Raw genomic sequence first — 16,029 nt, 5'->3', positions numbered from 1 at the left:
AAGCTGTACATGACTGTAGATGCAACAAAACAAAGCAAGGTAGTAGAAAGCACCTCCTTCAAGAATTTTGTTACAGCGATGAGTACTAGCTGAAAAATTGCAAATAAAAAACCATGGACTGTCGACGCAGCGCCTTTCCTGTTCTCGCTATTCTCCTCGCTGTGCGCGGCGCGCAAGAGTTCCCTCCCATGATGCTTGGCTGCTCAGAAGTGTTGTCTCCAACCATTTCTGGTTTTCAGTCCGCTGACTGCCGCCTGCTACACTGCTTTGGGAGCGCAGCTTCCTTGGACTAGTTCTTTTAGCGTTCTCCTCTCGGACACTGACAAAACAACGATAGTGAGCTCTCGCAGACCAGAACTTTCGACTGGCTATGCCGTTCGGTTGCCAAACTGTACTTCGGCTGCTTTCGCTTGCAGAACTGCCCTAGCTCAGCCTGGCGCTGTGGTGTTTTTTTTTTTTTTTAATTTTGTTTGCACTAATGGATCGCACACTCCGCTCGGGGCTGGAAAAGCGAACTGAATATCTTTGGTGGGATTCCTAAGAACCCACACCACGCACAATGTTTTTTTTAATTATTTTCTCTGCACTAATGGATCGCACACTCCGCTTGCCGCTGGAAAAGCGAACTGAATATCTGTGGTGGGATCCCTAAGAACTCACACCACGCGGAAAGGCCGGAAGAAATGAGGCAGACCATAAATCTCCAGCGTCATTGGGACGATGCGGGGACGAGATGAATTGGTGCTTATAAAAAAAAAGTATTTGAACTAATGACTGAACTGACGGCTCGACTTTTGTTGAAATGAGCACGCGTGCGTTCCGAGCCGACATCCCTTACAAAAATGGGTTCTGAATTTCTGTTGACGTTTCATTGAGTTCTCATTGATTCAACGGAAAATCAACAGAAACTCAATGTTCATTGAGTTTACACATTGAGAACACAACGGAATTTTCGTTGTGGTCCGCACAATGATTTTTCTATTGTGGAGTTCTTGTTGACTTTTTGTTGTATTTTCAGTGACTCATGGTGATTATTTGTGAAACTCAATGCTCATTGAGTTTACACATTGAGAACACAACGGAATTTTCGTTGTGGTCCGCACAATGATTTTTCTATTGTGGAGTTCTTGTTGACTTTTTGTTGTATTTTCAGTGACTCATGGTGATTATTTGTGAAACTCAATGTTCATTGAGTTTACACATTGAGAACACAACGGAATTTTCGTTGTGGTCCGCACAATGATTTTTCTATTGTGGAGTTCTTGTTGACTTTTTGTTGTATTTTCAGTGACTCATGGTGATTATTTGTGGGCAAGTCATCAGCAACTGATGCCAAATACTATCTGCATGCTTCTTCGACATGGTCAGCCACGTGCACTAAAACTTTAATACCCACTGTCCTGGATGTATGAGCCTAATTAGGCAGCATCTTAGCATATTTTTGTGCAGTGTGAGTGTATTAAATAAGTTGCATTTTTCAAGGAAGTTGCATTTTGTACAGGTAGCCAGCTTTCACAATGCAACTCTCAGCGCTTTCTTGTACCGGTACGTATATCCCAGCTGAAAATATGGCAACATATCCATACGACATGCATGATATCATAACGATTTCGAGATGTCTTCAATATCACAAAGATTTCAACGAAAATCACATAACTTTTACGGCATGTTGTCGACACCTTATGAATTCAACGACATTTCGTTGTCCTCAACATCATGAAGGTCCAATATCGCAAAGATTTCAACGACTTGTCGAATAAGTATAACGACATGTCTTTAATGATAAGGACTTCTACTAGATGTCGATATACTGCAAGATTATAAAGGTCTGATATCGTAAAGATTCCAACAACATGTCGAAGATCAACAACATGTTCATGATATAAAGATTTCAACGATGAGTCCTAGACGTTCTGCAACATGTCTTCAAGGTATTCTTACAACATGTCACATATCGCACAAATCAGCGCGTCATGTCTGATGCTTTGTGTAACATCTCGCAGACAATATATGTTCTGCCTTGTCAGCATTGGAAGCATGCAAAGTACAAGATACAGCACAAGGTAAAGTACAGTACAAACTCTGATAACTTGCACTTTCAGTGTGATCGAACAAAATTCAAATTCTTGTTTATACTGTTGTTTTATCAATGTTTCTAGAGTGCATATTTCAATTTCAGCCATTCAGTTAACCCATAAAATTCACTTGTCCACACTACAAAATATCCGCTGCTTCACCACCAGCTAAAAATTTGTCTCCAGATATCATTAAACAGCAGCGTCTATATCTGGTATAGACGCTAGACGTAAACGTTTGCGTTCTGATTTTTCCCTTCTAGACGGACGATAGCATAACGATGTCAAGATATGCTTTGACTCATACCACGGCAAGCACAATCGTTTGTTGCTGAAGCCTCGTTTGCTCTTCGTCAACAACAAACTGAATCGGCCGGACAGTTTTTTTCGATTGCGTGTTTCCATCGTGATTCCATTTCTGCGCAGGCCGGCGGGGGCGGCCCATGTTACATCTTTTTCGCTCGTCGCTGCCGCCCACAGTACCTGTTTGCTGCACTTATTACGTCGCCGCCACTGCATGCTTCGGTCTCTTTAATATTGCCTTGCATTATCCCCAACTTGTTACAAGCTCAGAGGTTTTCGCTGCTGTATGCGCCTGAAATGCCAGGAGTGACATCGCTTGTAGTTTTAGCGCGATGTTGCTTGTCTGCAAGATCGGTGCGTGACAAACAAGCGTTACCAACACCACAATTCCAACGGCGCATGCCATTTCCTTCGTGGCTACCGTGGCTTGCGAAGAAAAGATCGCGGGTGACCTGCGATAGCTTTGCTTGAGTCAAATAAGGGAGCTCCGGCTCAATCGCTCGGAGTACTAACAATGTGACCTCGTCTGCAAGATCGGTGCGTGAGAAACAAGGGTTAGAACGGCCAGAATTCCAAAAATGCAGCATTGACTAGACACAAACGACAATTTTCATTGCCGGCTTACGTACTTGTACAACCATTTTAGTCGCCCGTTGAAGTCCCACCTGTATGGCCGAGTGGTTACGCCTCCGATTACTGTTTTGAGGGTCCATGGTTCGAATCCTCACTTTTCTTTTTTTTTTTTTTTCCTGGTGAAGGTTTTATTACCTCTTCTTTTTTAAAACCATAGTTAGCGCCTGTTCCTTGCTTTCAATCACACCGACGTTTGCCACCCTCTTCCAAAACCCAAAGTAGTTCGTTTTCTCGCACCTCCTCTGTAGAGAAACCCGCCGTGAAAACAAAACCAAAACTAACTTTAAAACCTTCTTTACAATGTAAGTATATATGTCAGCTAGTTTACTGTTATTCGCTTATGCGTTTAAAAACCTCAAATTCAAGTTATAAACACTTTTAATACTTTAAAAGCAGGAAGTTAATTACCAATAACACAATTTTCGTCAAACATAGAAATGCTGCTTTGCAGTCTGGCAACTATCACTCCCTTTTTGTGTGTTTGTTTATGGAGTTGGTTTTGTGCGGAGTGGTAGCTGGGGCGAATTGTTCAGTTTTATCTATTTCAAGCTTAAATCATAGTTATAAAAGCTTTATAGGGTGATCCTACGCGTGTGTTGAACACGCGGGAACGGGAAGAACGATCATCGCGCGTCAAAGGTGGATGACATTGCGTCCGAACAAAGTGTCGGTGTCCTTGAAGGGGAAGACCAGCGTGAAGAAGGATTTTAGGCGGGAAACGTCGTTTCTGCTGGGGTGAGTACGCATTTTTTTGTTTTTCTGTTCTTGTTCGGAACGAGTTCTGGTGCTTATGGGTCAGTAATTCGGTAGACCCCCATCTCATTTGCTCTCAGAGCCTATGCGATATAGCATACTTGTTTGGCGCCTTGGATTTACCAGTCTACCGTTTCCGCAGCGGTCAGCATCAATTTACGCTGAAGCTAGACCTTTGTTGCGATGCTCGCGCTGTAGAACGCGACAGCTAATTATTTGACATCACGCAAGGCTCTTCACGCAAACACCGGGGCGTTTGTTTGTTATGTGTCTCTCAAACAGTGCCTTTGCGGCGACTGTTAATTCCGTGCAGTGCGCTTCGCAGCTATTACGCTCGCGAGACCGGCTGCCGCCGTCGCGACCCGTCTCGTGGTCTTCGGGCCGCGATATGCGTCGTGGTATGCGTGCCGTACTCGTGAAGCTCACATTCACATACGTGGAAATTGAAGGTGAAACGCGCGCGCGTGGTCTCGCAGGGGCGCCTGCCCACTCAACTCTATTTATATTGGAGAATCGAACTTGCAAAGGCAAGCCAGGCATTGAAATGGAGGAGCCTCAACTAGTACACACCAGTTCCGATTGAAAGCTAGCGATGCATATGGGCTGCTAGCAAGCGTTCCATGCAAATTAGCATAGCAGTGAGCTTTGCATATATCAGGCATACCCCACTCACAGAACCTGCGTGCCTAATAAATACATTACTGTGACCTGAATTTCAGTTTGGGTGTTGCGGGAATGTTCTTATTAGGGCCTTGGAGGTTACTCATTAACGATTAATAATCTGCTTAATGTAAGCATTCGTGGTTTGTGTGTGCTTTTCTTGTATTTCATCAAGTGCCACCACACTCACAGATTATGCACTTTCAGGTGCTGCTGCTGGCTGTCCGGGTTGGCTGGCTGGCTTTCAGTCCAGTTTCAAAGGCTTTGCCAGGGCCCTCCGTGGCCAACTGACACTGCACCAGCTGTACCCAAGTACTGCCTGGCCTTTCCTTGGTGCTGGGTACGCTTTGCCGCCAGGAATAGTCAATCCTTCATCCATCATCTGGCCGCTTGGACCACCCGTTCAGAAGCCAGCGCATTTGCTCACCGCGTCGGTCCAGGCACCGCTGCCACATCAGTGCACCCACTGATTATGTACTTTCAGGTTAGTTATTTCATGTTGGAACCTGTCATAATGTATACCTGTTAGCAGTGCACTAGCCCCTGGTTATTTGAAACAGTGTCATGAAGCAGTGTTGTGCATTTTGAGTGTGTCATTGCTTAGCAGGGATATTGAAGCGAATCTGGGGCCAATGGCTAAAGTGCAAGAATAGAAATTGAACTGACTTTGAAGCAAGTATCCGTATGTAATCAAGCCAAGCAAACATTTAGGATTTTCGATATGGTTTTGAATTTGCAATACAAACTGGTGTGGAGCTACTTTCCATTTTAAGTAAGCTTACAATATTATCTACTTCAGATCATACTGTTATTAATCACACTATACCGAAAAGTACATACTGCAGTCTGTAGATTTTGTCGGCACTTTTTTCGCAGTCTCTCATGACAGGCACTATTCTCAGTGATTGGAGGATAGCCGAGGTAGCACCAGTCTTTAAATCAGGGACGGTACTTCACCATTAAATTTTCCTAACAAGCACCATACGCTAGGTCAGGGAACATTTCATCCACTCTCAAGTTGCTAATTATTTATAATATCACATTCGAATATCAGCACGGTTTTCACAAGGGTTACTTGAGAATTTTTCGCGTACCCAAGCTGCAGCATAAGTGTCTGATTGATTTTCGATGGCTTCCCGTCGATGAAACGGACCAAACATACCTCCAAAGAACAGAAACGTGCGATAAGGATTGAGCATGAGGGTGATTAAACAGCGCTTCCAAAAGCAGCGTACCACCGGGCTCATTCTGGCAAATTTGCCAGGCTCTAAGTCTGCGATTTAGCGCGACGACCCATTTACGGTGACACTCAAGCGACGCAGGAAATTTGTGCAGCCAATAGACTCCGCACATGCAGACACTTGTTTTGTCATGGTGCACTTCGCACGGTTCTTGCATGAGCACTTTGCGCTTACGCTGATTGTTGGTGCAGCCAGTAACGACGTAATCACGCCTGCCCGGACAAGTAGCTTCTGAACATCGCCAAGTAAAAGGCAATGACGGCAATTTTCCCAGAATTCCGAAAATAAACATCAATTGAGGATAAAAAGGTCAGGCGTCCTGCTGGCAGGACGAAACGTGGCCTCACAGGCAATGCCTGTCAGGACAAAGTGGTATGGACTGGCCCGCCACCTTAGCGGGTTAGGAACAGAATTGATGGGCAAACGGGACACCTCTTGGAAGAATTAAACGTTCTCCTTAGGCACTGCTAAACTTGTTGCTGCTGAAATGCCAAATAAATGACACCGATTTTCGATGCCGTTCGGGGCGTCTGATATTCAAGCATGGCACGGAGCAACAGCGTGGGACTCAGCGTCGTCTGCTCGCCCCGCAGTCCGAAAGAATTGGTGGCGCCCAGTGCAGGATGGAAATTCTTGTCTATCATGTCTGCTGCAAAATATGCCCATGTGGTCGAGATTTCGGCGCATGTAAAGATGCGCAGGTTGTCAAAATTAATACGGAGCCCTCTACTATGGCTCACCTCACAGTGTGTGTAGCGTTGGTGCATTAAACCCGAGAATCAATCAATTATAATTTATGCTTCATCTACATTGAAAAGAAAACACTTGAAAATCTTTGTCCCCCAGGTGGAATCTCTGTCACCGCCACTGTATGTAATTTTATTGCACTCTTACCTCGCAGTCGTTTCCACCCAGATCCTGTGCATAATCGCTCAGCATTGGAAGCTCAGGTGGAGGATGGTCATGCGCTCAACATACCAGAACACTGTCACTAGAGCACCTCTCAAACTCTCGTACTCCTCAAGAAGTGCACAGCATGCCTGGGGGGGCACAGTAAAAACAGTGCCTCTTATCACACGCCACCACCACATGAAATATCATTGCAGCTTTAAGTGCATAAATTTTCCTTATTCGAGCCACAGTCATTTGAAGCAATGAAAAAAAAAATAAGGCAATCAGCGCACGGAGATGACACAGACAGTGCAAAATTACCTTATCTGAGCCGCTGTCCGCACCTGTCCAATTGTCACGCCAAGTCAGACCATCTTCAAGCACTGCCCTAGCATTTGCTTCAAGAGAAAAAAAAACTCGCTGTGCTAGCATTCGTCGTGCAGCCTGCTTCATGTCTGTGGTTGTAGGAGGCGTGAACAGCGCAGTGCGAAATTTCGAACCAAAAACAATGCTGGGTACTCCTCACGACAAGGCATTCGCAAACCCACAATCCTGCAGAAAGAACACCAGCCACACAAAAAGTTCCTGCTAGCACCACGCCGCAAACCACATTTCGCGTATGACCCTCGTGCACTGCTAGCCAATGAAAAAATGAAGGAGCAAATTGGCCTAGTTGTAACTAGGGTTCACTCTTTTCAATTTAAATAATTTAAAAAATCAATAACAGTCTGCTCATTTTATTTTGCTGAATCGGGTGCTAAAAAAAGCTCAGTTTTTTATGGATAGTTGCATGAGTCAGGGCAAGGCATCGTACTGCCTACTTCGTGTGCATTACAGCCATCTGACTATTTTAGCCACATAACCTTTCATCCAGTTGACCTAACAGCACCCAAATGGTTTTTTTTTTGCCTTTCTACCACAAAGCAATACACCCACGGTGTACTGCAGTGGGCACTTGGCAAACAGTTTAATGAATTCTTGAAACGCTTGTTTAAACAAGCCGAAAGCATGTTGAGGTATGCATGTTCACCCATAAAAACTAAAAATATACATTTAAATTAAATCTATTCGAAAAGAATTTTTAGTGGATCAATGCCAACATCTGTAAATGAATTACCGTAATATTCTGAGAAATTGTTCATGGTTACTCAAACTCCTCATTGTCTCGATCCTGGAGTTCATGTTCGTTCAACTGTTTCGGTTTTATTTTCTGCTCGCAGGTTGACATTGGGGGCGGTGTGCTAATTGAGAAGGGGTACCTGGATCAGCTGGTGCATGCGTGTGCGAGTGGCCCTGGCAAATTTGCCAGGGCTCTTTTGCGCCATGTCTTCACTCCGGAGGAGCTCAAGGGGAAAACTTTCTTTGGAGGGAAAGGCAAAGCCCAGGGCGACGCTCCTACAAAGCCAGGGTTGGACCAGGTGCGGGTGAAGGCTGTGGTCGGTGAGTGCACATGATTTGCATTTAGAGTGCCAAGAACAAAGCTGTCATCTTTGTCAACTTGTAGCTAATCACCCGTTTTTCTTCATGTGCACAGTGAGATCAGTGCATCCCTTTTATGCTTTTTGGGAAAGTGTCTATTTTTGCACACTTTTATTACTAATTCTGCGAACTTGCAGAACACGTTTTCATTTTTTATAGTAAATCATAAATTCATTCTATCTCTTGCAGGCTACACGGGCCAGAAGTTTCCAGGTGTGAGCGCCGGTTACATAAAAAATAACCCATCATCGCTTTTGAATCGGGAAATAAAGTAAACAGTGCACGCTGAACACCTTGTTTTTCTTTTTGCATGTCTGCATGAGGCAGAATTTTTAGTCACATGGCATGCACTACTGCCACACCATAAACTCGTGTATTGGTGGTGCGGTAAAATGTAGATTCTTGTTCAACCTACAATGATCGCAAAAACCTTTGAAAGAAATCGCAGCAGAAACACATTGAGCATTCGTGTAAAACTCAACAACATATCAACAGAAACGCATGGGGCACTCGTAAAAATCTCAACAAAATATCAACAGAAACGCATGCGGCACTCGTAAAAATCTCAACAAAATATCAACAGAAACACATTGGGCACTCATAAAAACCTCGACAAAATATCAATACGAAATTCATTGGAGACTCAACGGAAAGGCAACGGAAACTCAATAGGAATTCGACGTAAGAAATTCAACGGAAAATCAATGAAACCACGGTGGCCACTTTTCCTGAAAAACTCAACAAATCCTCAACACAATCTCAACAGAAATTCTTTGGATACTCAACAATGTTTGTTGAGTGAATTCAACAAAATTTCTTATGAAACTCAACAATCATTTTTGTAAGGGATTGATTGTGTGGTTGGCCTCGCGTACGCGCCAAGCAGTCCGCGACACCCTAATAGTTGCCTCTTGAACTCACGCAAAAAATGAAGTCGCGAAGAGGATGCGCAGAATGTAAACTTTAAAAAATCCGCCCACTAATAACAAATAAATAAAGCCTGCGGTGATTCGTATCGGGCACGTTCATTGAGTGTGCGCGACGCTCCAGCCTCCTGTGCGCCAAGGCCGACGGGGCGAAGCGCGTGGAAATTACGCGTATTCCAAGCGGAGGCCCATCGTTTCAACCTGCTGGTCTGTACGATCAGTGACTCGTAAAGTCAAAATTACTCGAATAACGCTTGCACAGTAAGGTTTAATCAAGCCCCCAGAATAGGTGATCACCAGCAATTGCCCTACTTTGAGAAGAAAAAGACATCTTAGAGGTGTACTCGGCTTCGACTGAGATTTTGCGCTGCGGGAACAGCGTTATCGGTACTTTTGTTTTACGCTTTACGCTTACACTTTTCTGAAACCGTGCTGGTCGCAAAGGCATTTTCAGTTTCAGCTACGGGGAAGCGAAGTCGCCGAAGCGCACGGCCGAAGCGTCGGACGCCAAAATGCAGGACGCATTAGCGCTAGTGTTGCGTTGTTAGGGCCTAATAGACCTTACTAAGTTTATTACACTCTAGAAAGTAACAAAATGGAGGCGCATTTATTACGGAGAGAGTGTTGTTGCGGCGCAGTTTTCGCTTCTCGACGGATTCCAGACGATCCGTCGGCCGACGGGTTTTGTCGGTGTCTTCGGTAGGCGAGCTAGTCACACTACGCAGTCTTCCGATCGGCCCACGTGTTTGGGTCACCGTCGGCGTGTACGTGAGTCAACGCGGTCTGCACGCGTCGGAAGTCGGCCGACGAGTCGGCTTCGGCATCTTGTCGGCCCAGTGTGAACGCGTTATAACGAGAAGTGTGGTAATAGAGTAAAAAAAAAGGTAAATATAGAGGTACACGATAGCCTGTAAGCGGGCTGTCGGAAGTGTGAATTAACCAAAAGTGCCGGCGCGACCCGCCCATGCTGAGCAGACTACGTTTCTATCGGCCGGAAGTGCTAAAGAAAGCCACCATAAAGCAGGATCTTTGCTTCGTGATGCACTTGCGAGAATCGATTACGTACATATGTTTAAATGGCTGTCTCCAAAACACGCAGCAAAATGTGGGAAAAGGGCAATATACTTTGCCAAAGAAAGTGTGAGCTTGCCTGTGTACGCAAAAAGTTATACTTGGCGCAGATGACGTCGACAACACGACCTTACGACTGCGCTTGTTCGTTTGGTGGGCTCAGAACGCCTCTCAGCACCACTTTAACTATGAGTTGCGGGAAGCAGTTACAAGGTCGTGTATTAACAACAGCCGCACAGTGCTTTCTTACAGGACCACTTGCAATACCGTCGCGGTCGCTTCGAAATGTGATAGATTAAATTGGTATTGGGTAAAGTACTGAAGAAACAATAGCACAAACGCCGGGGCAAAGAAACGCAGTACAACGACCATTTACCACCGTTTAGTACTTTACTGTCACGCCTTTTTGGCGCAGTGCCCGCCACACAATGGCTCCCTGGCTGAGGCGTTGGGCGGTTGAGCCCAATAACGCATGTTCAATCGCGGCTGCGGTGGATGCTTCTCAGGTGGAGGCAAAAAGGGAAATGCCCCAGTGTAGAGATTTTTGACGCACGCTTAAGTTCTCCATGATTATTCATGCAGACCACTACAGTGCACATAGCGCAGATGTAGCTTTGGCGCTTTTAACACCACCTCCCATTTTTATTTTCAAATTTTTTTATCACTAAACATTGTTTCAGCTCTTTATTTTAAAGATCTTGAACAACCTTCCTGCCCACATAGACGTTCGTTGATCGCTACAGAGGTAGGAAACAAAGGAAAAGTTTAAATTTTTCGTACATGACGTCAGCAGTGATGAAATAGGGGGAACAGTGAAAACGCAGTTATCAGCGTTTGATAACTCCAAGTTAAAACACTGCTCCAACTTCAAAACCAAAAAAATTCCCCGCATTTCCCCGAGGGGAAGAATGTGAAAGTGCGAATGCACGAGTTGAATTTGCGCGGTTCGGTAATGTTCGCGAAAGAGAGATCACACACACACACACAACTACAAAGAAAGAAAGATGCATTTATTCACAGACACCTATTTGTGTTGTCGTTGTACTTGATTGCTAGAGCGGATCTCAGCTTTGAAATTTCGTGTCAGTACTCCTTTAAGCGGGTGCATTAGCCCTTCTCACGCCCGATTCCTGGCTAATCCCCCACGTGGGTATGTGCCATGTCAGCGGCCAGGCAGCGCGCGCCCATCTCCCCCCGTTGCCAAGGAAGACGAGGAGATTCCTGGCCAATCCCCCACGTGGGTATGTGCCATGTCAGCGGCCAGGCTGCGCGCGCCAATCTCCACGTGCGCGGACATCGCCGGTGGACGCAGGTTCAGGGTCGCTTAAGAAGTGCATTGCACTTAAAACAACAGCGCAATTGCATTTTCGCGTAGGAGTTAACGAGTCACGGCGCGGCCGCTTACCTCTTTCGGGCCGAAAGGAGCCGCTGATCCTCGCAGCAAATACCCGATTGATCGTAACAAAGCGATTCCCCACAGCCCAGCATTGTTTTCGATCTCTCGTTTGTCATTCCCGCGTGTGGTAGGCAATCGCATATTGAGAGGGACGCAATGATTCGTTCTATTGGGTGGGGTATCCCCAGGGTGCTGGACAGGGGGAAGAACTCTTCCACGAATTATTCTGAGGATTGCACTCTCACCTTGAGTAACCCCAACAACCTGGGCTGCGGTTTCCCACGCCTCTGATGCGGATACCTGCCAGTTTTCCAGGTGAGGGCAGCCGCACTTCCCAGGGGCCATATAGAGAAAGCGCAACTTTGTGGGATATGGAAGAACCAGCCTTTCGCGTTTAAAGCCACAAAATACGCTTAAAAAACTGGAAATATGTTGGAAAACGTTCAAGTTTCATGCTTCAGTGGAGTGCAATGAGCACTGCTTACGTTATATGGGGCCGCACTAAAAAAAAAAAACTTAGTCGGCAGTGCGTTAACTGAACGGCAGTATTCAAATGACAGGATTAGGGACCCTACAACACCTTTTTCAATGCTTTTTTTTTTTTTGAAATCTGAAATGCTTGCAGAACGTAGTCACCCAACACACCCAGTACTTAGGTTAGGGGGTCGCAAAGTTCCGCAGCCATAAATTACTGCTTTATGCCCATCAGATAACTTGGAAACTCGCTCGAAAGATTTTTCTGTCATTCCCGGTCTTGACATTCTTCGACTGCTCGAATTACGTCATTAAAGGAGCCATGAAGAGAAAATACAACTTCGTTTAATTTGAAAGAACTAGGATTCAGTATCTCACTCAGCTCCATCACAGCCCCAAAAGGTGTTTTTTAACGAAAGAAAAAGCAAGAAGTATTTAAAAACTTTCAAATTTTGCGCCACAGTGACGTGTTATGAGCAAGAACGACGTCATACGGGCCAACAATAAAACAATTTTCAGTGCGTTAACTACACGTTAGCATTCAAGTGATGCGGTCAAATGGAACTAGAGGCCCCATTACAGACGTACAGTCATGTGTCGTCGCGACAGGTCAGTTAGGCGGCCGCCAATCGCACAAACAAGGTTCCGTGACGTCATAGAAAAGTTGCGGGAAATTGGCTAGAGGGTCGCGACTGCTTCACACGTTTCCTTTAATACCTCCGTTATTTGTTCGAAGATTGCGATGATATTGGTATCATTGTTATCGGGACTAAGCAGTCTTTCTAATAAACCCAACTTGTATTTTGTCTTCATGGCTCCTTTAAGGCATGTAACGGCTGTTGGCCGGTTTTTTTTTTTTAGTTGCAGCAATGAACGCTTTCGATAGCAAATGTTAAAAAAGAGCGACAGAAACAAATTGGAGGCGTATCTGGTGCGACGAGCAAATCACACAGTGCCGCTCCGTGCTGGCGATAACTGTAGCTTTCGCAGTGGTTCCAAACACGACGGAAGGAGGGAAAGCGCGTATCGAAAGTGTTGCAGGGTCCCTTTACACGGAACTAGAGGCCTCACTACAATCGCCCAGTCTTGTTTCTAGGCGGTGGCACAGATAGGCGGCCGCCAATCACACAAACAAATTCCTATGACGTCACAAAGGAGCCGCCGAAAAAGAGGATGGAGGGTCGCCACTGTCTCACTTGTTTTGTTTGGTGTCTCCATTATTTGTTTGAAGTTAGTGACAAAATTAGCTTCGCTGCAATCGGGGCATAACTCTTTTTAATGAAACACGCTTGTGTTTTATCATCATGGCCCTTTAAATGTGCACCTGACTATTCTATGAAACATTCGACGCAAACGTTGCCACGTTCCTCTAACTATAGATCTTAGGTTAGGTACTGCCACCATTACCTCCCTCCACTTTCATTCCCAAATCTGGGGAATGCACTTTTAAATGAGCTGTAGGGCTGTTAAGTACTAAAATGTACATAATTGATGCAGCACTGATGGCAGCGTGGTTCCGCCAGAGATTATTGCATTGGATACAGGTTCGCAGCAGAAACAGTACCATGTGCATATGTATACCGCCGCAACGGCTGGAGGAGCTCCACGGAAATATCAAATATCCAGGGTAGTCGGCCAGTACACCTTAATATAGGAGTCACACATAACAAAATCCACTGTCCAGCTTTCCCAACGGATTTTTTGGTGGGCCTCGTTCAACGAAATATAAATTTAGTTACCCAGGGCTTTCAATATTTAATTGGGAAAACGGTAAAAAGGGCACTTTCGCAATTAAAAACCAGTTTGCATTCTGAAACTTGTTCTCTACCCGCCGTATAGTTCCTGAATTATTTTTTTTTATTCATATCTATAGAAGGTGTTGTGCGATTAAATGTAAATTTAGTTGCCCAAAGCGTTAAAAAATAGTTTGGGAAATGATAAAAAAAAAAAGATTTGCACGATTAAAGGAGATTTTGAAGCTTGCTGTCACGTCGTAACCTTGTTCTGGAATTTCATCTGAACCCCTGTCGCGCTTTCGTAATAACCGGTGGTGCTGATTCGCTGATATTGGCCGAAGGTTCTTTTTTTTATAGCATTGTCGTTCCCACGCTCAAGTTAAAATATTGATTGTTGCTAAGCTTTCCGTACAGCCATACAGATTGTATAAGGAAGGCGAAATAGATGAATTTGTTTCACCAGGGAGTCTCTGCTTGTCAAGGGGCAAACTGCCAGCACCAAGAATCCCTTATTAAAGATCTTCTCGAAAATCAACTTTCGTGTAAATCGAGCGCCGATATTTTCACTTTATTCACTATTCAGAAGGGTTTGGCTGGCGTTTGCTTGAAATTACCTTTTTATTTTTGTTTTCTCTGTGTAAGGCTTTACTTCTGATAAATCATCCTCTAAACAGAAAGTATACATTCAAGCAGTTAATTAAGAGAAGGGTATACATGCCATGTTCGTGAATACGGCACTTGGTTCCTATATATGGACTACCCACGCAACTTCTACAAACGACTGGGGGTGTAACGTTGAATACATTTTGCATGTACTACATAGTTTTTTATATGTGTCTTCACATATACCACTTTTTTTGCGTCCTCCACAGCTTTGCGGAACTGTTTATTAACTCTATTTCTGAATTTATCGGTGCGTACTAGTGTCCGGTATACATTTTTTTCGGTAACTGTCGTCTTCAATTCAATGATCTACGCCTTTTCAAGCTGATAAATGAGCAGTTTTTTGTCTGTTGTTTATTTTTCGTTTAAATTTCAAATTCCAATTTCGGAAAGTGTACCCTGCTCAGAAGTGCTTAGTTTTCATTGCGAAGCACTGGAACACCTCGCAGTACCTTTTATGTGCCACCCCTCTTGGGAATGCAAGCCGGAACATTAAGGCAAAGCTTAAAGTGACCACTTCGGCTCACAACGAACGTGACAATAAACTGTATACGCAAAAATACTGTAAGCCACCCATCAAGTTCTACGCCGGCTTTGCTGCAGTTACGGTGTTAACTGTTTTTTTCCTAGTCCTTGCATCTCTATGAAATACAAACTACACACATAACAAGTTTCACTGCAGCCCATTGAATGCTAGCGTGAGTCGCGGCGGGAAAAAAAAGAATCAGCCTTTGCATCTGCTTGCGTCGCTGAAAATGCCGGCAAAGGCGAGAGCGTTTATCCCGTGATAGCGGCGTAAGGCTCCTCCTCCTTCGTCCCGCTCACGCCCTTCACCTCCGCTGCTTTCTCACTCACCCCACCCGCTTGCGGCATGAAGATCCAAGGAGACAGAAGATGTACCGAACCGGAAGATCCAATTTACCCTGAATATTCATTGTGACCGAAGACCCACCGAGGAAGAAGATCCAATCGTGTCTGAATATCCAACGAGATGAAAGATCTGCCGAGACGGAAGATGCCCTGTTTGGTATTTTCTCGGGCGAGATTTTAAGTGCGAATGCACTTTATAAGCGACCCTGAATTCCGGTGACCGCCGTCCGTCCACATAGCAACAGCTGCGGGTGCGCGCGCTTCTCGTCTTCCTAGGCAACGGGGGGAGATGGGCGACATGGCACATACCCACGTGGGGGATTGGCCAGGAATCTCCTCGTCTTCCTTGGCAACGGGGGGAGATGGGCGCGCGCTGCCTGGCCGCTGACATGGCACATACCCACGTGGGGGATTGGCCAGGAATCGGGCGTGAGAAGGGCTAATGCACCCGCTTAAAGGAGTACTGACACGAAATTTCACAGCTGAGATCCGCTCTAGCAATCACGTACAACGACAACGCAAATAGGTGTCTGTGCATGGCACATACCCACGTGGGGGATTGGCCAGGAATCGGGCGTGAGAAGGGCTAATGCACCCGCTTAAAGGAGTACTGACACGAAATTTCAAAGCTGAGATCCGCTCTAGCAATCAAGTACAACGACAACACAAATAGGTGTCTGTGAATAAATGCATCTTTCTTTCTTTGTAGTTGTGTGTGTGTGTGTGATCTCTCTTTCGCGAACATTACCGAACCGCGCAAATTCAACTCCTGCATTCGCACTTTCACATTCTTCCCCTCGGGGAAATGCGGGGAATTTTTTTGGTCTCCTTGGGTCTTTGGGCACTGAATTCTTCCAA

The 16,029-nt window shown here is 45.2% G+C and overlaps 1 protein-coding gene across 1 annotated transcript; it reads left to right on the top strand.

The window, feature by feature from the left end:
- The first annotated feature begins 3,123 nt into the window (after positions 1 to 3,123).
- Positions 3,124 to 8,882, top strand: LOC144175048 (uncharacterized). The gene is made up of 4 exons (XM_077704086.1): positions 3,124 to 3,746; positions 4,632 to 4,908; positions 7,777 to 7,996; positions 8,225 to 8,882. The coding sequence occupies exons 1-4, from the start codon at positions 3,655 to 3,657 to the stop codon at positions 8,308 to 8,310; spliced, it is 675 nt and encodes a 224-aa protein (XP_077560212.1). The 5' UTR covers positions 3,124 to 3,654; the 3' UTR covers positions 8,311 to 8,882.
- The last annotated feature ends 7,147 nt before the right edge of the window (positions 8,883 to 16,029 follow it).

This window comes from Haemaphysalis longicornis, unplaced genomic scaffold (genome assembly GCF_048455015.1).
Source record: "Haemaphysalis longicornis isolate Haplotype H1 unplaced genomic scaffold, Haemaphysalis longicornis Haplotype H1 scaffold_3, whole genome shotgun sequence".
In the NCBI taxonomy this organism is placed as follows: Eukaryota; Metazoa; Arthropoda; class Arachnida; order Ixodida; family Ixodidae; genus Haemaphysalis; species Haemaphysalis longicornis.
This window is presented reverse-complemented; position numbering and strand designations above follow the sequence as displayed.